Below are 24,232 nucleotides of genomic sequence, written 5' to 3' on the forward strand. Positions count from 1 at the left end.
GAAAATGAGAGGAAAATGGCAAATAATGTAATGCAAAGGATAAGAGTTGTGATGGGTACTTGGTATATCTTGACTTGGCGTAGATCTCCCCGGCAACGGCGCCAGAAATCCTTCTTGCTACCTCTTGAGCATGCGTTGGTTTTCCCTTGAAGAGGAAAGGGTGATGCAGCAAAGCAGCGTAAGTATTTTCCTCAGTTTTTGAGAACCAAGGTATCAATCCAGTAGGAGACCACGTGCGAGTCACCTCATACCTACACAAACAAATAAGAACCTCGCAACCAACGCGATAAAGGGGTTGTCAATCCTTTCATGGCCACTTGCAAGAGTGAGATCTGATAAAGATAATAATAATAAGATAAATATTTTTGGTATTTTTATGATATAAATTGAAAGTAAAGATTGCAAAATAAAATAGATTGGAAACTTGTATGATGGAAAATAGACCCGGGGGGCGTAGGTTTCACTAGTGGCTTCTCTCAAGATAGCATAAGTATTACGGTGGGTGAACAAATTACTGTCGAGCAATTGATAGAATCGAGTATAGTTATGAGAATATCTAGGTATGATCATGTATATAGGCATCATGTCCGTGACGAGTAGACTGACTCCTGCCTGCATCTACTACTATTACTCCACACATCGACCACTATCCAGCATGCATCTAGAGTATTAAGTTCATAAGAATGGAGTAACGCTTTAAGCAAGATGACATGATGTAGAGGGATAAACTCATGCAATATGATATAAACCCCATCTTTTTATCCTCGATGGCAACAATACAATACGTGTCGTTTCCCCTACTGTCACTAGGATCGAGCACCGCAAGATTGAACCCAAAGCTAAGCACTTCTCTCATTGCAAGAAAGATCAATCTAGTAGGCCAAACCAAACTGATAATTCGAAGAGACTTGCAAAGATAACCAATCATACATAAAAGAATTCAGAGAAGATTCAAATATTGTTCATAGATAATCTTGATCATAAACCCACAATTCATCAGATCTCGACAAACACACCGCAAAAGAAGATTATATCGAATAGATCTCCAAGAGAATCAAGGAGAACTTTGTATTGAGATCCAAAGAGAGAGAAGAATCCATCTAGCTAATAACTATGGACCAGAAGGTCTGAAGTAAACTACTCACACATCATCGGAGGGGCCATGGAGTTGATGTAGAGGCCCTCCGTGATCAATGCCCCCTCCGGCGGAGCTCCGGAAAAGGCCCCAAGATGGGATCTCTTGGGTACAGAAGGTTGTAGCGGTGGAAATAGGGTTTCGTGGTGCTCTTGAATGTTTTCGGGGTATGTGAACATATATAGGAGGAAGAAGTAGGTCGGTTGAGCCATGAGGGGCTCACGAGGGGGGAGGGCACGCCCAGGGGGGTAGGCGCGCCCTCCTGCCTCGTGGCCACCTCGTTGGTTGCTTGACATCCACTCCAAGTCCTCTGGATCACGTTTGTTCCAAAAATCATGCTCCCAAAGGTTTCATTCCGTTTGGACTCCGTTTGATATTCCTTTTCGGCGAAACACTAAAATAGGCAAAAAACAGCAATTTGCATTAGGCCTTGGGTTAATAGGTTAGTCCCAAAAATAATATAAAAGTGTAAAATAAAGCCCATTAACATCCAAAACATATAATATAATAGCATGGAACAATCAAAAATTATAGATACGTTGGAGACGTATCAGGCAACGTTTTGCACTCAACACTCGTGCACAGAGAGATTATGGACTTTTGAGTAGTCGCCGACACTGTTTTGCTAACATAGCAAGGTAATATTGTGTAGGTCTCTGAACCCCAAGCCCTCATCTTCTTTGGTACACACATCTTTCACCTTGCAAACCAGTGCATCTTTTCTCTTCCCCATCTTCACACCAGAAGCCCAAAATTTTATCAGTAATTGATTTACATATTCCCTTTGGCAATTTGAAAACTGACATAGCATAGTAAGGGGTTCTTGTGCTACATATTTAAACAAAATCTCCTTACCTTGCATAGAGAGAACTTTTTTCTTCCACCCTTTAAGCCGTTGGCAAAATCTGTCGATAAGATGTTGTAAATAGTAGCTCATGTCCGCTCCAACCGTGGTAGGCAGGCCCAAAAGTGCAACTAATCCCTGGGTGGTTTTGGTAATTAATCACAACATGCACATCATTGAACATGATTATTGGCAAAAGTTCAATGAAGGATTATTTCAGGATTATTGAAGGATTATTTCAGGAAAGTTCAATGCAAGGATTATTGAAGGATTATTTAATTCTACTATTGAAGGATTATTTCAGGAAAGTTCAATGTAGGTATGACAAGAACATGTGAATATTGACCCCTCAAAATGCAAAGGATATGCATTGGCAAAAGTTTCAAGACCTTACATTTTTGGTTGCATGATCAAAGATCACATTGAGTCCATAGGAAAGCCAATACTATTAGAATGGGATGAGGTTTTGATCATGAGTAATTTGCTCAAGTGCTTGAAGATATTGCCCCATAACCCTCAACCACACCCTCACATTCCAATATGTCCAAAACCCTAAAGTTCATCTCGGTCACACCGATACACATTCATCTGGATCGACCGAGATACACTTGACAGAGTCATTGCGTAAACCCTAGAAAGTCGGTCTCACTGAGATGGCATTCGGTCCCACCGAAGTGCACTAGCAAACTTTCTGTAACCCATCGACTTCATTTCGGAATTACCGAGTGAAACCGATCGGAATTACCGAAACGCTAATAGTTCTTAGGTCATCTCAAATCGGTCCCACCGACTGGATTCATCTGGTCCCACCGAAACATTCGAAATTCAAACCTTTCGCACTAATCGGTCTCACCGAATTTTACATTCGGTCCCTCCGAGTTGTGCATAAAGGTGTGTAACAGTTAGATTTTTGGCGAAGGCTATATATACCCCACCCACACTACTTACTCTCAGAGAGTGCAACCAGGACGAAGCCACCACTTCCCATATCCATTTTCTAATAGAACCACCTACACTTGTGTTGATATCAAGGGATTCCACCCGAACCATTTGATCCTTGATTTCTAGCACCGTTAAGTCGCTTTTCACTCCAATCTTTCTCTCATCACCATGCCAAATCCGTGACAGAGTGATTGAGTGTTAAGGAGACTATGTTTTGAAGCACAAGAGCAAGGAATTCATCATCAACAACAACATCTATTAGCTTTTGAAGAGTGGTGTCTCCTAGATTGGTTAGGTGCCACTTAGGAGCCTCCAAATCATGTGGAGTTGAACCAAGAGTTTGTAAGGGCAAGGAGATTGACTACTTTGTGAAGATCTACCCCCGAGTGAGTCTAGTCCTTCATGGACGTAAGTTATGACGGCATAGATAAGGTTGCTTCTTCGTTCCTTTGTGGGTGGATCCCTCCGTGAACTTGTGTAGTCGTGACCCTCTGTGGGTTGAATTCTTCATCAACATGGGTGTACGATAGCACCACCTATCCGAACCACGCCAAAAATTACCGTGTATTTATTGCATTTGATTTCTCCGATCCCCTTCTTTATGTTCATGTGCAAAGTCTTTACTTTCCGTTGCCCACTATCTAGACTTGCATGTGTAGGGTGTTGCTTAACTTGTGTGAATTGCTAAAACTTGTCAAGAACTAAAATTGGAAAAATGTTAAGTTTTATTTGGTCAAGTAATCTAATCACGCCCCTTTAGACCTACCCGCGATCTTACAAGTGGTATCGGAGCATTGGTCTCCATTGCATTGGTTTAACCACCAAAGAGAGCATGGTGTCTAGTGAGGGAAATTACCGTCGTAGAAGACCATATGTTGATGGTAGAAACTTTGCTAGTTGGAAACATAAAATAAAAATGCATATTCTTGGTCATGACCCGGCGTTTGGGTCGTTGTTCGTGTGTTTTGCAAGGTGAATTCTTTGAGGACGAAAAAGAGCCGGATCGTGAAGCAACCGCGGAAGAATTGAAAATGTTGCAATACAACGATCAAGATTGTATTATATTAAAACAATGTGAAAATGATAAATCACGAGACTCTTGAACTTTGACTTTATCAAGCACACAATCAAGGTTGGTTTTGCTAAACAATTTCACCTGAACGACAATGTCAAATATCAAGTGTAATTGATCTAACAAATTGACCCCCTATTCCCCAATGTAGCATCGCAAAGGTGGATCGTGCCGGCAATAGAGTGGCCCATGAGATTGCTAAACATGATTTAGTTTCTAGACTAGAGTGCTTGTTGGGGCTGTTCCGTCATGAAGAATTTTGTCACGGATGATAGTATCATCGTTTCTTAATCAACGTATGGTGATTTTTTCCAAAAAGAGTCCAAACTGTATAGATCCTGAAACTATTGAACTTTGACTTTATTATTACGCACACATTCAAGTAAGGATGGTTTTGGTAAACGACTTCAAACAATGCCAAATAAGTGCAACTGATACAACGAATTGACATGTTAATCCAGTGACAATTCCTCTTCATGGGGACGCATGCATGTGCCCTGTGGCGTGCAACACCATCGTCTCCACGGTGAGCCCCGGCCCGAAGGTCATCACCACACCCCACTCCGGCGCGCCGCCGACCCCTTCCTGCTCCCTAAGCCTCTGGCGCAGCTCGTCGAGGACAAATATAATCGTCACGCCGAACATGTTGCCGTAGTCGCTTAGCACCCGGCGGCTCGCCGCCAGCTTCTCCGGCTCGAGCTGGAGCACGGTGTCAATGCGGTCCAGTATGGCAGACGACCCGGGGTGCACCGCCCAGAAGAGGTCGTTCCATTTCGCGCCGACGCCGAGCGGCTCCAGCGAGTCGTGGAGGCACCGCTCGACGTTGTCGCCGATGAACACCGGGACCTCCCTCGTGGAGATGTTGCCGCCGAACCCGCCCTTGGTGATGTGCATGGTGATGGCGTCGCCGGAGTCCGGGATCACCGTCTGCGCGGCGGACACCATCTCGAACAGGGCGTGCTCGACGGGGCTCAGCGGGTCGGCGCCGACGACGACGGCGCCCGCGCCGTCGCCGAAGAGCCCCTGGTGGATGAGCCTCTCGAAGGAGCCCTCCTTGGGCCCGTTGAACAGCATGAGGGTGAGCTCGGCGCAGACCACGAGGACGCGCGCGCCGCGGTTGTTCTCGGCGAGGTCCTTGGCGAGGCGCAGCGCGGCGGAGCCGGCGAAGCAGCCGTTGAGGTAGAGCATGGTTCGGCGCACGGAGGGGCGGAGCCCGAGGAGCGCGATGAGGCGGAAGTCGACGCCCGGGATGTGGGCGCCGGAGTTCGTGGTGACAACGAGGTGGGTGATGTCGGCGGCCGGCCGGCCCCACTCGGCGATGGCCTTCTTAGAGGCCTCCGCGGCCAGCTCCGGGACGGCGGTGGCGACGATGTCCAGCCGGGCGTCCAGGGACGCCGCCTCGTCGTCGAGGAACTCCGGGTGGGCGCGGAGCAGCTCCTCCGTATGGTGGAGGTAGCGTCTCTCAACGCCTAGCTTCTGAACTGTGCTCGACACATGCCAACCAAACAAACAGTTAGCTAATGGACCGATCAAACACGTACGTCCTAGATGGAAGATGACCAAGAAAGCTGGGCTGGAGCTTGCAGCATGCGCGCTTACAGACTCTCTTGAACTTGCCCTTGAGGGCGGTGAGGTGGTCGCTGTTGGTGGCGCGGAAGTAGAAGTCGGGGAACTCGTCCTGGGGCACGCAGTGCGCCGGGTTGGCCGTGCCGATGGCGAGCACGGCCGCCGGCCCGTCGGCGCGCTGCGCGCGACAGATCTCGCGCACGCTGGGGGTGGCTGCCGGAACACTTCCCATGCTGATGCTGGTTGCCAAAACTGAACTCTCTCACCCCTAGCCGGTTTCCACGACGGAGGCAACTTTCCGCTGTCTATTTCTCTTTCCCTTTCTTGCCTAGTATGTTTCCACGATGGAGTTCTGCCTGTATATATATAGTACTGCTACGTACCGCATTTGGTTGTAGCATTGTGCTCCGTAGCCCGTCAAGACCGCTTTGCACGGGGAGATAACGATGATTGAAGAGGTCCAGTATACCTTTGCGGCGCCCGCCAGCGCACCGGAAATTGGCGTTTTGCAAGAGCGGAAGCGTACTGTGGGACTTCCGTCATGGTCCGGCAATCGACGTTTGACACGGCTCCATTGCCATTCTTGGCATTGACTTTCCTCCATGGGACTGGGCCTGGTCCTCTGGAAGTAGTTAATGGCGTTCTTCGGTTAGTGAGTATATGATATGCCCGGCGGCTATGGATGCATGCTACTAGTAGTATTATTAGGAGGGCAACAGGAAATCAATTGATTAACTCATACCTTCCGCTGACTTGTGGCTCATGTATGATGCCTCCGAGACTCCGAGTCAAATGTGACCTCTAAGACAATGAAACTGCTGCATTGTGAACGTAGATAGGGGGTTCCTCTTGTCTCGCAGGGAATAGTCGCTGGAGATGGAGGGCACCCGACGGAAACGAAGGGAGGAGTTAAAAAAAAAAAACAAGACCAACCCAGACTAGACTAGCTTGTTAGCATTTTTTTTATAAAAGAAAACTCCGTGAGCATCAAGCGTCCGAGCCAAGACTCGAACCCTAGTGGGCTGGCTGCGAACTCCCGTGCCTTGCTAACTGAGCTACGCTCCGTTCTCACAAAGGAAGAAGTCTCGATCGACCAGGTTTCAATGTACATCTGTTTCCTCTGGATACAACATGAAATCAATTGATTACTAATATCTTTTGGTCAAAGACATTGACCCATATGATGTGTAAATCTCAAATGTGACTGGACGAAGTCCATGTGCCAAGCCATGGATCTCGGCGGGCCTTTGCAAGTCGTGGAAGAAAGGGTGCAAGGCGCAATTTCTTTTATTCTTTTATGTGAGAAAAGACATCGAAAGGACATCTCATATTCAATACTATTTATTAAGGAAAACAGTAGACAAAACCACCGAAGGTCAAACAAGACACAAAACAAACTGTAAAAAAAATACATTAAAAATCATATTGTACAGCTTCTTCCTTCGCTGGCTCGTCATCCACTGAAGCTTGAAAAATGCACTGAACATGCAATAAAGCATAGGGACACCTGCAAACGTCATCGTCACACAAGACTTTGAAGACCGCAATAGTCACTCGCCGTGAACAACTAGATTTAGTAGTCCTTGAAGAAACATTGGTTGGGGCAGCACCCTACGCAGCTTAGGCTTTCAATCCTTCACCATCAATCCAGAGGGGTGTAGAAACCAGACTTTGACGTGGAGTTATGAAAAGGTCGAAGTCGCCGCACCAATAACCAGCTAGTTTCCCTTGATAGACACACCAGCTACCAAGTTCCAAAGGGAACCAACAAATCTGGAGATACCTACCCCTTACAGGACCTTCGTTGTCGCCGAATTGGACGCCATCAAGGTAGGAGAGGACGGAAACACCTTATTCCAACGTGTCATCGCCACCAGCCCGCCGCCACTTCGCAAACGTTGCTAGGGAAACAAAAACCAAAAAATTAAACATGACCGAAATAGCAAAGAAGAGGACATGGGGGGGGGGGGGGGGGGGCAAGATGGCAGCATGAGGGGAACCCTAGGAGGTGGCTATTTCTCTTGTGAGAGACATGTGCAAGTTGATAGCACTGTACAAATAAACGTCCGTCCCGAGCTTACAGCGAGTGTCCAAGCTTACTTTGCGGTCTATGCAACCACTTTTGGGCATCACAAATAACACCCTCAACTCCCATTTTAATCAGTCGAGCATTCCTATTTTAAGTTATGTAGCCAACATCATTTTCTTGTAAATTGAGCTACCTTTTTGAAAGTAAGGCTATATATTTAAGGAGTATTATTTACCTTTGTTGCTTGGTTTTGTATCAGAATGAGCTATGGTCAACTACAACTCTACAAGTTGCTTGACTGGTCTATGAAAAAAGTAGTTTTTTGGTGTACCACGGCTAGAGATATCTCCAATATGCATGCTTGTGTTTTCTCCCTTTTTTTTTATGTGTTGGAGCTTCTATAAATATATCAGCCTATTATTCTCTATGTTTGCAATTAGTTATTTTGTCAAAAGTAAAGATTGGCAACTGAGGCTCTACGAGCAATTGGGGGGGGGGGGGGGGGGGGTCATTGGAGGGATTGGAAGTGGTTGAGACAGCAAAATGTGCACCTAGAGACTGGTTGTGTTTCTTAAAAATAATTTTGCATTGTGGGCAGTAGAGGAATGGGCAAGGAGCAAGATCATGAGAGAGAAATAGAGGAGCACAGAGTGCAGGGACAAGATACACGGTCAACAAGTTGTTTCATAATAGCCAGCTAGAGGCCAAATGTGGTTGTACGAGCCATCAGTTCAAGTGCTAAGACTTTTGTTTCATGTGATTTGTAGGTTTGTCTCCAAAAAAAAAAATGTGATTTGTAGGTGGACAAAGGAGGAAACAATATTGTTTCATAACCTCCGATTCAATACTTAACTTTGCAGACTAGTGGTTTCTTTAATGAAAATCAATGGAATGGCCTGTTGTTTTTTCAAAAAAAAAAAACTCTGGTTCGACAATACAAGTGCTCTACCCGCCTGGTCTTTCTGAAGTTCCTGGCTCCGAGCGTGTCTTCAGAAACCAGCCGAACATCTTGGGTAGTTTATAGTTGTACCATCAGGTCAATGTACACTGAACCATAGCTGTGCTATGAGTCTATCACAACCAATTCGGTAAGAGGCTCAGACAACTTTAGTTCAAGACCACCCTTCCAGGTAACAGAATAACATTAGTAAGGTTAAAACTTCCAAGTTTGATCAAATTCTCAGCAGTATGTAAAGTTAACGGTCCACTCAGATTATTAGCGACATACAAACTTCTTTTTTTACACGACCGAGAAACAAATCACATGTAAGTACCGAACTATACTGAGCCGTCGATTTCCCTCAGAATTTTTGCAGCATCTTCCGGGAAAACTGGGTTTATGTGGCACCCGCTTCCTATCTCAAATCCACCGATTACACTCAACTGTGGCACTATTTGGAGGAACCAATGTGTGTAAGGTAGACAAGATGAGGAAAGTCCAAACGGTGCGCTGTGGATCATATAGTTGAATGGGGGGTCATTGAGTTGCTTACACAACTTCTGAAGCATGCTTTTCAACAGGCCCGCAAGATCCAATACCTGTGGACAACATAGCAATCATTTAATGCAATAAAAAGGGCAATGAGCACAGCCAGGTGGCAGGAGAAGCTGTGTAGTCTATGAAATTTATTTTCCTACTTCAGGCTATTACACTTCCATTTCTGCAGACGAATGTGATTTGAACTAGTATGGTTTATACAACAATGGAAGACCAAACAGATTCAGGAAAAAATTATACCTTATCCTGATCTGTTTCATGGAAGTAGGAGCTATGTTGCCGAGGAACGATCCATATCTCAAATGGATAAGAAGCTGCAAAAGGGACAAATGCAGAAAAATTGTGCGTCTCACTGACCAAGATATCCTTGGACACAACCGCACAGAGGCTGCACTTTCCTGACCTCTCAAAGACCTCCTTCATGCAGTTAAGCCGGGAGGTAACAGATGGAGGGACAAAAGGAGTTCCCAGCATCTGGCTGTGTGAGTGTGCCATTGAAGCTCCGGCAGATGCCCCCTGGTTCTTGAACACCTATGAAATTCCAAAAATGGACAATTTTCAGCACATTAAGAGGAATTTAGCAACTATTTGGTCGAGCTACAGTAAAGGATGTAACTCAAGTAGCTAATTATACATAGAAATAAGGGCATGTACAATGGTGCTATCTTAGGAGTGCCACGTAGGATTAATGATGAGGTGGAGGAGAGAGAACTTATAAGAAAAGGCTTGTCTTCTCTTATTTAAGAGAAGACAAGAGATGATCTCTTAGCACAATATGTCTCACCACGTTTTTAGGAATTGCTAGTTATTGAAGATAAGGCTAAGAGATGACCCATTGTAGACTCTTTTTTTGTCATCTCTAAATTACATGCAAAATTTAAGATAAGACTATCTTATCAACCATTGTACATGCCCTAAGGGCTCTTACATGCTGGTAATTTTTACAGTACCACAGCAGCACCAACAAATAGACAGTGAAATATGAATTTGAGAACAAAAACCGGACATCTTTTAAGTACCGATGCATGAGCAAGAGTTGGAGCCACCTCAGGACTACCTTAATGTAAGGAACCAATTGTTGGATTGGGATCGCACAAGAGGATTGGGTAAATTGGGGAAGGGGATGAGATGAGTCTTGGGGAGAAAGTAGGTAAGAAGAAGCAGAGACGTGAGAGAGCAGATGATACTCATTTCATGCCTCGATCGATACAGGGGTTAAGTGTTAAATACATCCTCCACACACACACAGGACCTTGGCCACATACGGCACTAGCCTCATGGGCTACAGCCCACACACATGCCAGGTCCACCGCACTCGTCAGGGTGCCGGTGTGGCCTTAATTAATAAGCAGGTTTCGTTCGTATTTGAGTTCAAGTGATGCTGTACAGAAGATGAAACATTTAAGTCTTACAAAAAGCCAATAATATTTGAGAAATGAAGGTAAGAGTTTAGCATGGTTCTCTAGCAAAGTAACAATATAGCCTCCAGCTTAGCACATTCGTCCTCATTTTAAGTATCAAACGCAAGGAGAAATTCATCCAGCTACACCTGTGCACCAATTATAGTTTTGCATTTACTGGTGACAGCCACCATTGATGGTGTGTTAACTTTGCACATTCTCGGCATTCGTCTTTCAATACACAATAAAAAGAATTTATATGCGTTTTACAGAAAGAGATCCACAAATAGTAAACGGCACATGCATGTATATAAGACTACGCGACCGCCCCCTCCCCCCTTGCAGCAGCGGGGGCGCCCTAACCGCGGTCGCCAGGGGGCCTCCCCGACCCTCCCGCCACCTCACCGTCATCGGAGAAGCGGCCGGCGAAGCCCGAGCCGGCTCCCAGGATGGTGGCAGCGGGGCGCCTCTTCTGGCTCCGGCGTCCAGCCTGTCTGCTGGCCGCCGGCCGCCGCGCCCTGCGCCGGAGCCACTCCGTCGGCCTTAACCCTCCCCGCCCCGGCCCACTTCCCCTTGCCCAAAAAATGATTTGGCAAGTAATTAAAAATGATAGAGACAAGTGGAGTGACATAATATGTCACCATCACATAGCGCTCCCTAACAAAATGACTCTACAAAGTAATAAATGAAGTTATTTATGTTATCACACATACCACTATGGAATTAGTAACATAGACTAGTAACATATGCGTGTTACTAGTCTAAATTAGCTCACCACTATGACCAGCCTAATATATATAAATAATTGCATACAAATAAGTAATATTTTTATATGTGCAGAGTTAGGGACTATAACGAAGCGTTTAAACAACTTATGCAATACAAGAACTTCAATACCAATGCATGAGCATTTAACTTCCGTAGCAACACACGAGTACTTAGCTAGTGTAACTATGATCAAAGAGTTGAAACAAGCCACTGAAGTATTGACATTACCTTACCAATAACTGCCATTTCTTCAAATCAGCTTACGGGTTCCTATAAGCACAGATATGTTGTGTTGCAGTGCAATAAAGAGAGCTGAGTATGAGAGCAACACACTGAGTGAAAATTGCACTATTTGTCGGGCTGATTAGACATGTTGATTGAAAATAGTGCAGTTTTTCACTATTTGTCAATCAACACGCGCAATTTCGTCTAGCGTGGCGATGGCAGTGATGACATTCAGGCGGGCCACTCCCTCATGAATTGGAAAACTGTGTGTCGGCCAAAGGGACTGGGTGGTCTGGGTATTGCCGACATAGACAGATTTGGCAGGGCCTTGCATTTGCGATGGGCTTGGTTGCAATGGACCGACCCTGACCGCCCATGGGTGGGCTACTTCCTTGCGACAAATATGGATCTCTTCTGGGCTTCTACTACCAACACCTTTGGAAATGGGCAGAGGGCTTTATTCTGGCATGATAATTGGAGCAGACATGGGCAGCTGAAGCATGTGATGCCTGCCTTTTCAAAATTGCTACTAGAAGGAATAGATCTGGTCCACCCATGCTGAGCCAAAATGCAAACTCTTCTCCTGGCTTGCTCTCCACGGCAGGAGTCTCACAGCCAACATATTGGCGGTTAAGGGATGGCCTCACGACCCCCATTGCCCATTGTCAGCTTTGCCTTCAGGCCCCGGAGACTGCAGCCCAACTTTGTAAGGATTGTCCTTTTGCGGTCGCGGCCTGGAATCATATTAAGTCCTTATCTGGGGAGGCAACCACGACTACCCTAACTCTCCCGAACCCTGGGGGCGTCTCGGACTGGTGGGATGGCATGCTTTCAGTGGAGTCCAAGGAATCGCGACCCCGCCACACTATTTGGAACCTGTGGAAGGAGAGGAACCGTCGTATCTTCAGTGGCACACGCTTAAGCCACCTCGAGGTGGCATCTCTGGCTTTTGAGGACATAAAAGCAACGGGAAATGGCGTTTGCCAGGCAACCGCCAAGTGAGGGCATAGACTAGTCGAGTTTTTTTTTTCCTTATTTGGTGGTTTCAGCACGTGTTCCCCTCAAAAACGCGTCAAACCACGTTGTACATGGGTTACCTTATTACTTCTTCTATATCAAAAAGGCAGTGCTCCTGCTGGTTCCTCAAAAAAAAAGTCTAATCTTATGGAAATGCATAAAGAAAACAAAACAGAACAGACAGGATTGGAAATTTGTTGTTCAGCTTCCAGTTAGAAAGTGCATACTCTTGTCCATTTCTGTAGTAGTACCAAAAAGGTTTTGACAAAAACATCAGGCCCACAGAAAGTCCCCCAGAATACAAAACAATCTACAGCCTTAACCTCCAAACTAAGCATACATACTGGGCTATTACTCTTGAACTGCGCTGCCAAAAGGCACATGTATGCACCATGTATACAAAACAATCTACAGCCTAACCTCCAAACTAAGCATACACATACTGGACTATTAGCTCTTGCACTGCGCTGCTAGTTAGACTGCGGCTCACCGTTGCAAGGATTGTCCTTTTGCGGTCGTAGCCTGGAATCATATTAAGTCCTTGTCTGGGGAGGCAACTACGACTACCCTAACTCTCCCGAACCCTGGGGGCGTCTCCAACTGGTGGGATTGCATGCTTTCAATGGAATCGGGGGAGTCGCGGTCCCGCCACAGTGGGCACCTTCTCTACACTATTTGGAACCTGTGGAAGGAGAGGAACCGTCGTATCTTCAATGGCACATGCCTAACCCACCTCGAGGTGGCATCTCTGGCTTTTGGGGACATAAAGCAACGGGAAATGGTGCCAGCCAATCGCCAAGTGAGGGCATAGGTTAGTCGAGTTTTTCCTTATTTGGGGGTTTCGGCACGTACCCCTCAAAAAAGTGTCAAACCACTTTGTACATGGGTTACCCTCTTCCTTCTTCTATATGAAAAGGCAGTGCGCCTGCTGGTTCTCAAAAAAAGAAGAAACATGTCTAGTCTTATGCAAATGCATAAAGAAAACAGAACAGAACAGAACAGAGAGGATTTGAAATTTGTTGTTCGGATTCCAGTTAGAAAGTGCATGAGTGTTGTCCATTTCTGTAATAATACCAAAAAGGTTTTGACATAAACATCAGGTCCACAGAAAGTACCCCCGAATACAAAACAATCTATGGCCTGACCTCCAAACTAAGCATACATACTGGGCTATTAGCATTTGAACTGCGCTGCCAAAAGGCACATGTATGCATAATCCGTGAAACACAACAGATCAGATGACACAGGAATTATCACATACCTTTTTGTCAATAATACTGTATGATTACTCCGACCACCACACAAAACATCGGTACATTGTACGGAGAACAAACAAGAAACCGTAGGACTGCACACATATCTCAGTTCACCATAATATCTAGGAAAGTCTACTTTTGGTTGTCAACTATTGCATCGGTTTGATTTCACACCCAACTCCTAAATCGTATAGTTCGTACCCTAAACTATCAAAACTAGAGTTTCCTTGACACCCATTGTCATCTAAGAAATTTTTTTTTTTGTTCTACTAACTTCTAGTCTCTAGATAGCAACTGCCAAGGGGCTAGGAGCACCTTCTAAAGACATTTGCATTGTTTGTTTGCAATTCCTCTATGACCTATCGAGATGGCATTTTGCACTACGAAGTTTTACCAATTGTCAAATAATATACACCCAGGTATCGGACCTAGCTATCTAAGAAGAAGGGCTGAACTTAAAAAAGAGAAGTACCTGAACATACTTCACCGCTGGGTGCTCAGCCAGCTGCTGCACCCGACGCGCGTACGCAAGCAGGACGTCGCGGACCCCCTCCGCCTCCAGATCCCAGAGCCGCACTTCATGGTGCGGCGTCTCGATGACCACGTCGTGGAACCCGAACCCCCTCACGGCGCATTCCCCCGCGCCGACGGGCTCCTCGTCCTCCGGTGCGGGCGGCGCCGCCTCGCGCCGCAGCGCTGGGAAGAGGTTCTCGATCACGCGGATCCGCCACGACGGCGACTCGTCGGGAGCCGGCACACGGAATATCTCCGGCGCGCACTCGGACTCGCGGCCGAGGCAGAAGGGGCAGGACGGCTTGGGGGCGCCGTCGTCGGGGCCGGGGCTAGGGTTTGCCGGGCCGTGGGACTTGAGGTCGGTGGGGCGACGGGAGCGCGCCGGCGAGAAAATCACCCACCGCGCGAACACGGCGTCGCGGCGCGCCTCGGAGGTTCTAGAAGCTTCCGCCATTGACTTTCAGTGCTCGCTGGAGTGGACGACGCTTGGGGCGAGTTCTTTTGGATGATGAGCACCGACGTTCGTCTTCGGTGGATTTTGTCCGTTTGGGCAGAACAACGGGGTGTTCGATCATTTCGGTGGATGCGTTGACCATGCATCCAACACAGTCTGGTCCGTCATAGCCGGCTGAAGGTCTAGTCATTATTTTTTGAACTAAAATTAGACATAGCAAATAGTTTTATAATCAAATAAATTCACATGTGAATGAAAACATTCAAATAGTTTTATAACCTAATCAAAATTGTCTTGAATAGATGAAAAAGAAAATGAAGTGATACATCGAAAGTGCCTTGGAGCACCCGGCGACTACGCCCATTGAAATTGCTCCTATTCAATCGCATTGGAATCTCATCCACTATATTAGGGTAGTGTGTATTAGATGAATCTGCACCATGTATAGCTCTCCAGTATTTTCGTATCAAATGATGAAACAACTGTTCTTTCTGACATGCATGTGCACTTCACGCGCTATCTGCCTTAACGACCAACACCCACCAACTGTAGCGACCTGACCCGAATGGATCACGTCTACTGTGCTACGGTGTCATCCCTGGATCAGTAATGCTGACACCACACAGTACATCAAGGTTTTATAGCAGAGTTGCAATCACACACTTATTACATCGATGGCTCAAAAAAAAACTTATTACAATAAATATGACTTAAGGCCATATTTTAAAGATAACAGCGAAAGACTTGGAAGATAAATGGGTCCATCAACTCCAGCGGCATCACTGAGTATAGAACCACGACCTAAACGCACCTCAATCGTCGTCTGAAAAGTCTGCAACATTAACGTTGCAGCCCGAAAACGGGTCAGCACATGGAATATGCTGGCAAAGTAACACATAGAGAGTAATGGAATGAAACAGCTATACTACATGCATATATGGCTGGTGGAAAGCTCTATGGTTACAGTTTTGCGTAAAGCCAATTTTTCTCTACTGCAAAGGAATAAATTTATTTAACTATCATGGTGGTTGTGAAACATTGAGAATGGTTGACAGCATTCTCAATCCCAATTAAAAGTAATTAAAACCCAATAACATTAATTAGAAGTAACATGTTGAGATTCACAATGATATTCAAGTACTAGATACTCAAGTTGTCCATAACCGGGGACACGGCTAATCATGATTTGTTTGTTACTCTGCAGAGGTTTGCGCACTTTTCCCCACATGACTCGATCGCCTCCGTTTGGTTTCTCGCACTACATGGTGTTTGAGAAGACGGATGACCGAGACATAGTCTTTCAGAAGCACTAGCACCTTACATGTGGGGTAGACCGGTACACCTACATCCCCTACATCTGCTAGTCCACCCCGTAAGAGTTCGCACAACTTAGTCAACTATGCCAGAGCCCATAGTAGCATGTGGCCGCACACGGAAGTTTCTAGCATGAATTATCTTATGATCCCTTTGAGCCTGGGTGGCGGTCCAAAAAAAACAGGCAAGTCCTGATAGACATCAGGTGCCTCAATCCACCCAGATGTGTGTTTAAGTTGCCACCTTAAATAAATCATTAAAATTAGCATCTCACATCTGTCATGGATATCACTCACCCAATCCACGTCTACTAGCATAGCATGGCATAATAAGCAAACGTAGAAGTAACTCCCAAAGGTTTCATAATAATACAGGTAATAGGTACTACCTCATCTACTTCCCATCCCACAATTTAATTAGATCATAATCATGCAATGTGTGAGGATTGATCTAATGCAATAAAACATGGGTTGTAGAAAAGGTATGATCAAAGTGTTACTTGCCTTGCTGATGATCCGCGAGTCCTAGGGTTTCGAAGTAACAAGCGGCGCAATCCGGGTAATCTATCGCAGACAAACAACAAGCATACAATAAGTACTCATCTAATGCACAGGTAAAACTCGAACAAGAGATCGAACCAGGTAGTTCAACTTAAGAACTCCGGTTACAAGAAAGAACGAAAAACAAACGGCGGAAGAAAACAACTCGGTTCTAGCAAGTTGAAACTAGGTCAAAATTTTACTGTAACAAAAGCTTGTTCAAGTTGATTAGACGGAACGACAGTTTCGAGACGAAACTCCAGGCGCTTGAATCACCTGATTCCGATAAACGAGCGGAAAAATAGACTAGGAAGAAGATCGGATCTGAGATCGCGATCGCGGAATAAATCCGACGAAAAGAAAAAGAAGAACGGTTAAACGAACGGACGTTCGTTAACCTAGAAGAATCCGGTGATCACGTTCGTTAGGACGAACGGTCCGGCGAACGGTCCAAAGGCAACTAAATCGGAGAAGAAAACGAATCCGATCTAGGGTTTCGGAGAAGAAAAACCGATCGAAAAACTGATCTAGAAAACCGGAACGGTTTAGAGAAGAAAAGAATCGGAACGATTAGAAGAGAACGATCCGAGGAAAAGAATAGATGTAGCGCGGGGCTACCTTGGCGAGGTCTCCGGTGAACGGGGCTCCGACGGCGTCGGCGTAGGGCGGCGGCGTGGGCAAGGTGCGGCGGCGGCGCGGGTGTGGGGCGGCGGCGGCAAGGTGCGGCGACGGCGCGGGGTGTGGGGTGGCGGCGCGGGTGAGGCGGCGGCGGCGGCGGCGAGGTGCGGCGGCGGCGCGGGGTGTGGGGTGGCGGCGCGGGTGAGGCGGCGCGGCGGCGGTGACGCAGGGCGCGGTGTGATGCGGCGCGGCGGCGGTGCAAGGCGCGGTGTGGAGGAGAGCTTTGATTTGATGTGTTTAGAGGGGGGTGCTTGGGTATTTATATTGGGGAGGGGAGGGGTTTACTTGGGGTAGAGGACAAGGAATTAGAATAGGAATAGGAAAGATCTAGAAAATAAACGGAGTAGGACTAAAGAAAACGAAATAAGGAAAAGGGAAAAGGGGGCGCCCTAGAATCCTAAAAGGATTCGGTCCTAGCAAGAGGCGGCGGCGGCCGACCGGCTCCTGGCTCGGCGCCTGGCGCCTGGGAGCGCGGCGGTAGGTGGCTTGGCTTGGGCCTTTGGCCCAAGGCGCTGCTCAATTTTTTTTAATAGTTTCCTCGCGCAGAAAAAAAACAAAAAGGATCTAAACGAACTCCGAAAAATCTAAAGTAAATTTTCCCCGACTCCTAAAAATGAGCCGAACAAAATGAACTTTTCTCCGGACCTAAAATGCAATTTTTGAAAACGCGCATTTTTCCCTATCCAAATAAAATGCAAATAAACACCGGAAAGCAAAATTGATCTATTTATTATATCTTCATTTTTCCTAAATTTGGGAAAGTCATATTATTCCCTCTCTCATATATTTTGACACCGGAAAATTTATTGAAGATAGAATAAATAAATCAAATGATCCTATTTTTCAAAATTCGAGAAAACTCTCAAATATGAAAATAACGAAATCTCCAACTCTCTCCGAGGGTCCTTGAGTTGCGTGAAATTTCTAGGATCAACCAAATGCAAGAAAATATGATATGCATATGATCTAGTTATAACATTCCAAATTGAAAATTTGGGATGTTACACCAACCCAGCATCAAATTCAATGCACCCCGCTCCTCATCCTCCCATCGTTGCCCTTCTTCCTCAGGAAATGCGATTCTTCCCATCCATCCTTCTTCAAAATCCTCTTCTACAGCTCTTGCCTCTTCTTTCCAAACTTCTACTTGCCACGTGGAATAAAACTAGAATGAACTAGGAAGATTGTGTCCGCCCTAGCCGTCACTCGAGCTTGCCACGTTCTGTGCCTCCATGGCCGGTGACACCACGTCCGCCATGACCGCCGACACCAAGTCATGCGTTCTGGAGGCCAGCTCAACGTGTGTGGAGAAAGAAAGGAGGAAGACGATGCGCAAATCTAGATAGCCATCGTTGTCTGTGCTTGACACGTTCAGGGCACCGCGTCTGCCTGGGCGCTGACTCATGTTCTCCGTTCCCGCGGCCAGCGATAACATCACCGTCGGGAAAAGCTTCATAGCATATGTTGTTCGCCTCCTAGTCATCCCCGCCGCCGTCAAGCTCTGTATGGCCATGCCCCACCTCAACAACAGTGTCATGTATGCCGTGCTCGCCCTGATCAAGGTCGTGAGCTTCATGCTCGTAGTCGCCGTCCTAGACCTGAGCTTGCGCGTGGCCGGCGTCCTCCGAGTCTCCGATCGCCTTATACATTATTTAATATGTTATTGTCTCATGGTGGAGCGGCACCGGCGACACCGCGTATGCCCGGCCGCCGGCACCATGGCCTGCCTTCCTGAACACTACATCCAAGCACGATAAGAACTGGCCGCTTCCCACAGCTGCCATCTTCCGCGTCCGTGCCTCCGTCGCCGTCAAGCCCGACATGGACGTGCTCCTCCTCACCCGTTGTGTTCTATATGTCGTGCTCATGGTGAAGGACATGGGCTTCTTCCTCATGGCCGGCTTCCTTGACCCGAGCTTGTACAAACGTATTGCTCGCATCTGACAAAAGACAGTTGGGGGTGAAATTAATGCGATTCTTTGTTCATACGCAATATGCTTCTCGTATTGGATGGAAGCAAACTTACACTGCATTAACTGCATCCATCCCGAGATAGTAATGGATGTATGGATTACAGGGAGTGGAGCCTCCGTGTGCTCCTAGTACGCCTCCAGCGATACATCTACTAGTTGTCAATGTGAGTCCATATGTGCTCAACCAAGTCATCTTGGAGCTGCATATGAGTATTCCGGTCACGCATTTCACGATGAAATTGGATGAACTGTTCAAATGTTGTCGGTATTTGGCGCTCAAGCTTAACATTTTCATCCTGAAAATCAAACCTTGGTCGTAGATGTTGTCATCACACTTATCCTCCATGATCATGTTATGCATGATCACACAAGCAAATCCTTGGTCGCCCAAGAATTGAGTGGTACAACCACTAACACGTGCAGTACAACAGGAGCACGAAACACAAGTAAGACCAAAACTACCATAACTTTCGCAAACAAACTCAGAAATCAACGAACTCAAACTTGTTGGGTATATTAAGAACCAGCAAAAGAGAAAATACCAATAATAGAAGGTGGGAACCCTTGCTCAAATAAGGACCTGGAAAATATCCAACACCGAAAACGAAATAGAGGATGCATATGAAATCAGTTTTCGATGAACTTGAGCTAGTCATGAAGATAACCACAAGCTCTGAAACTCACATAGAGAAAAGCAAATAAGAACCAAGAAAGATGATGCCAAGGATGCAAAAGTTTGAACTCTATACGAACAATATGATTAGGCTACTCACTCGAGAGCCCTCCCTTGATAATACGGCTATCATTCCTGTAACCCAGTCCCTAGTTGACACCATGAGGCCGGTAAAATAGAAAACCTATCAAGGTTACCTTTGCCTTGCACATGGTCCATTTGAGCTAAATGATGACGATATTGACCTCCTCAAGTTGGACCACCTTTCTTGTTTGCGATGACTCGATGAAGACTACTGAACTGCTCCCTCATACTCCATTATGGGTGAGCCTCTCTTCAGCATACCTTTACATGTCCATTATCATCAGAATGGATGGCAAACTTCAAGCATGTGATCTCTTGGTGATGCTCCAGTTGAACTTGCACAATGCAACCTTGATGACGATTACCACTTGATGTCATCCTCCATGGGTTATATGAGATCTTCCTTTTGATGTAAGCTCATGGAAACATGCCTAACCCCACCAAGAAACCTCACATAGATCATGGGTTAGTACACAAAGCGCAATGGACAATGCTTACCATACCAAGAGATCGCTTGATCCCACTCGGTACATCTTCTACGCTTTGTGTGTTGATAAACTTGAATCCACTCTTAGCTTTTAGTCTTGATCAACCTTGTATCTTATCTTCTCTCGTCATTAAGATGATGTCTTGAAGGTAGACATGAATGTTCACACAATCTTCTTCTTCAAGACATGCTTGCAATAGGTTCAAACTCTCACATGACCGATCTTTGGATAACTCCTTGAAAAACACATAATCTTCTATATTCGACCTTGAAGCCAACATATGATCTTCAAGCATTGCCTATGGATAAACCCTTTGAGTAACATTCAAAGCAACCAAACATAGGAATTTCCATCGATTACCAAAACCAAACATGGGAGCACTGTTGGGTTTCGTAGTAATTTCAAAAAAATTCCTACGCACACGCAAGATCATGGTGATGCATAGCAACGAGAGGGGGAGTATGATCTACATACCTAGTAGATCGACAACGGAAGCGTTTGGTTGATGTAGTCGTACGTCTTCACGATCCGACCGATCAAGCACCGAAACTACGGCACCTCCGAGTTCTAGCACACGTTCAGCTCGATGACGATCCCCGGACTCCGATCCAGCAAAGTGTCGGGGAAGAGTTCCATCAGCACGACGGCGTGGTGACGATCTTGACGTACTACTGTTGCAGGGCTTCGTCTAAGCACCGCTACAATATTATCGAGGACTATGGTGGCTGGGGGCGCCGCACACGGCTAAGGAATAGATCACGTGGATCAACTTGTGTGTCTCTAGGGTGCCTCTGCCTCAGTATATAAAGGACCAAAGGGGGGAGGCTGGCCGGCCACATAGGGCGCGCCAGGAGAGTCCTACTCCCTCTGGGAGTAGGATTCCCCCACCCCCAATCCTAGTTGGAATAGGACTTGTGGAGGGGGGAAAAGAGAGAGGGGGGCCGACCCCCTCTCCTTGTCCAATTCGGACCAAGGGAGGGGAGGGGCGCGCGGCCCATGTAGGGCTGCCTCTTCTCTTTTCCACTAAGGCCCATCATGGCCCATTTAGCTCCCGGGGGGTTCCGGTAACCTCCCGGTACTCCGGTAGAATTCCGATTTCACCCGGAACACTTCCGATATCCAAACATAGGCTTTCAATATATCAATCTTTATGTCTCGACCATTTCGAGACTCCTCGTCATGTCCGTGATCACATCCGGGACTCCGAACAACCTTCGGTACATCAAAATGCATAAACTCATAATATAGCAGTCATCGTAACCTTAAGCGTGCGGACCCTACGGGTTCGAGAACAATGTAGACATGACCGAGACATGTCAGACCACAGTTCAGATTGTGTCGTCTCAACAGACTTAGATGGTGCCCTTTTAAACGTGAATGCAGCTGTCTTTAATGCATAACCCCAAAACGATAGTGGTAGATCGGTAAGAGACATCATAGATCGCACCATATCTAATAAAGTACGGTTATGATGTTCGGACACACCATTATGCTATGGTGTTCCAGGTGGCGTGAGTAGTGAAACTATTTCATATTGTTTTAACTGAAGACCAAACTCGTAACTCAAATATTTGTCTCCGCGATCAGATCGTAGAAACTTTATTTTCTTGTCACGATGATTTTCCACTTCACTCTGAAATTCTTTGAACTTTTCAAATGTTTCAGACTTATGTTTAATCAAGTAGATATACCCATATCTGCTCAAATCATCTGTGAACTTCAGAAAATAACGATACTTGCTGTGAGCCTTAACACTCATCAGACCGCATACATCAGTATGTATTATTTCCAATAAGTCAGTTGCTCGCTCCGGAGAATGGAGTCTTAGTCATCTTGCCCATGAGGCATGGTTCGCAAGCATCAAGTGATTCATAATCAAGTGATTCCAAAATCCCATCAGCATGGAGTTTCTTCATGCACTTTACACCAATATGACCTAAACGGCAGTGCTACAAATAAGTTGCACTATCATTATTAACTTTGCATCTTTTGGTTTCAATATTATGATTATGTGTATCACTATGATCGAGATCCAACGAACTATTTTCATTGGGTGTGTACCATATAAGGTTTTATTCATGTAAACAGAACAACAATTTATTCTCTTACTTAAATGAATAATCGTATTATAATAAACATGATCAAATCATATTCATGCTTAACGCAAACACCAAATAACACTTATTCAAGTTCAACACTAATCCCGAAAGTATAGGGAGTGTGCGATGATGATCATATCAATCTTGGAACCACTTCCAACACACATCGTCACTTCACCCTTAACTAGTCTCTGTTTATTCTGCAACTCCCGTTTCGAGTTACTAATCTTAACAACTGAACTAGTATCAAATACTGAGGGGTTGCTATAAACACTAGTAAAGTACACGTCAATAACATGTATATCAAATATACTTATGTTCACTTTGCCATCCTTCTTATCCGCCAATCACTTGGGGTAGTTCCGCTTCCAGTGACCAGTCCTTTTGCAGTAGAAGCACTTAGTCTCAGGCTTAGGACCAGACTTGGGCTTCTTCACTTGAGCAGCAACTTGCTTTCTGTTCTTCTTGAAGTTCCCCTTCTTCCCTCTGCCCTTTTCTTGAAACTAGTGGTCTTGTCTACCATCAACACTTGATGTTTTTCTTGATTTCTACCTTCGTCAATTTCCGCATTACGAAGAGCTTGGGAATCGTTTCCGTTATCCCTTGCATATCATAGTTCATCACAAAGTTCTACTAACTTGGTGATGGTGACTAGAGAATTCTGTCAATCACTATCTTATCTGGAAGATTAACTCCCACTTGATTCAAGCGATTGTAGTACTCAGACAATCTGGGCACATGCTCACTAGTTGAGCGATTCTCCTCCATCTTTTAGCTATAGAACTTGTTGGAGACTTCATATCTCTCAACTCGGGTATTTGCTTGAAATATTAACTTCAACTCCTGGAACATCTCATATGCTCCATGACGTTCAAAACGTCTTTGAAGTCCCGATTCTAAGACATTAAGCATGGTGCACTAAACTATCAAGTAGTCATCATATTGAGCTAACCAAACGTTCATAACGTCTGCATCTTCTCCTGCAATAGGTCTGTCACCTAGCGGTGCATCAAGGACATAATTCTTCTGTGCAGCAATGAGGATAAACCTCAGATCACGGATCCAATCCGCATCATTGCTACTAACATCATTCAACACAATTTTCTCTAGGAACATATCAAAATAAACACAGGGAAGCAACAACGCGAGCTATTGAACTACAACATAATTTGCAAAATACTACCAGGACTAAGTTCATGATAAATTTAAGTTCAATTAATCATATTACTTAAGAACTCCCACTTAGATAGACATCCCTCTAATCCTCTAAGTGATTACGTGATCCAAATCAACTAAACCATGTTCGATCATCACGTGAGATGGAGTAGTTTCATTGGTGAACATCGCTATGTTGATCATATCTGCTATATGATTCACACTCGACCTTTCGGTCTTCGTGTTCCGAGGCCATATCTGTACATGCTTGGCTCGTCAAGTATAACCTGAGTATTCTGCGTGTGCAACTGTTTTGCACCCATTGTATTTGAACGTAGGGCCTATCACACCTGATCATCACGTGGTGTCTCAGCACGAAGAACTTTCGCAACGATGCATACTCAGGGAGAACACTTCTTGATAATTTAGTGAGAGATCATCTTATAATGCTACCGTCAATCAAAGCAGATAAGATGCATAAAAGATAAACATCACATGCAATCAATATAA

General features: G+C 45.6%; 2 protein-coding genes across 2 annotated transcripts; both read right to left on the reverse strand.

Moving 5' to 3' along the window:
* Positions 1–4,327: 4,327 nt before the first annotated feature.
* On the reverse strand, positions 4,328–5,920 carry LOC125514546 (bisdemethoxycurcumin synthase). Its single transcript, XM_048679885.2, has 2 exons — positions 5,593–5,920; positions 4,328–5,474 (listed from the first exon to the last, which is right to left on the reverse strand). Exons 1-2 carry the CDS (start codon positions 5,789–5,791, stop codon positions 4,468–4,470), a joined length of 1,206 nt encoding a protein of 401 aa, XP_048535842.1. The 5' UTR covers positions 5,792–5,920; the 3' UTR covers positions 4,328–4,467.
* A 2,792-nt stretch (positions 5,921–8,712) lies between these two features.
* On the reverse strand, positions 8,713–14,818 carry LOC125514547 (putative galactose-1-phosphate uridyltransferase). The gene is made up of 3 exons (XM_048679886.1): positions 14,225–14,818; positions 9,327–9,617; positions 8,713–9,127 (listed from the first exon to the last, which is right to left on the reverse strand). Exons 1-3 carry the CDS (start codon positions 14,717–14,719, stop codon positions 8,867–8,869), a joined length of 1,047 nt encoding a protein of 348 aa, XP_048535843.1. The 5' UTR covers positions 14,720–14,818; the 3' UTR covers positions 8,713–8,866.
* Positions 14,819–24,232: the final 9,414 nt, after the last annotated feature.

The sequence above is a fragment of the Triticum urartu genome, chromosome 6A, assembly GCF_056163025.1.
Source record: "Triticum urartu cultivar PI428250 chromosome 6A, HENAU_Tu73, whole genome shotgun sequence".
In the NCBI taxonomy this organism is placed as follows: Eukaryota; Viridiplantae; Streptophyta; class Magnoliopsida; order Poales; family Poaceae; genus Triticum; species Triticum urartu.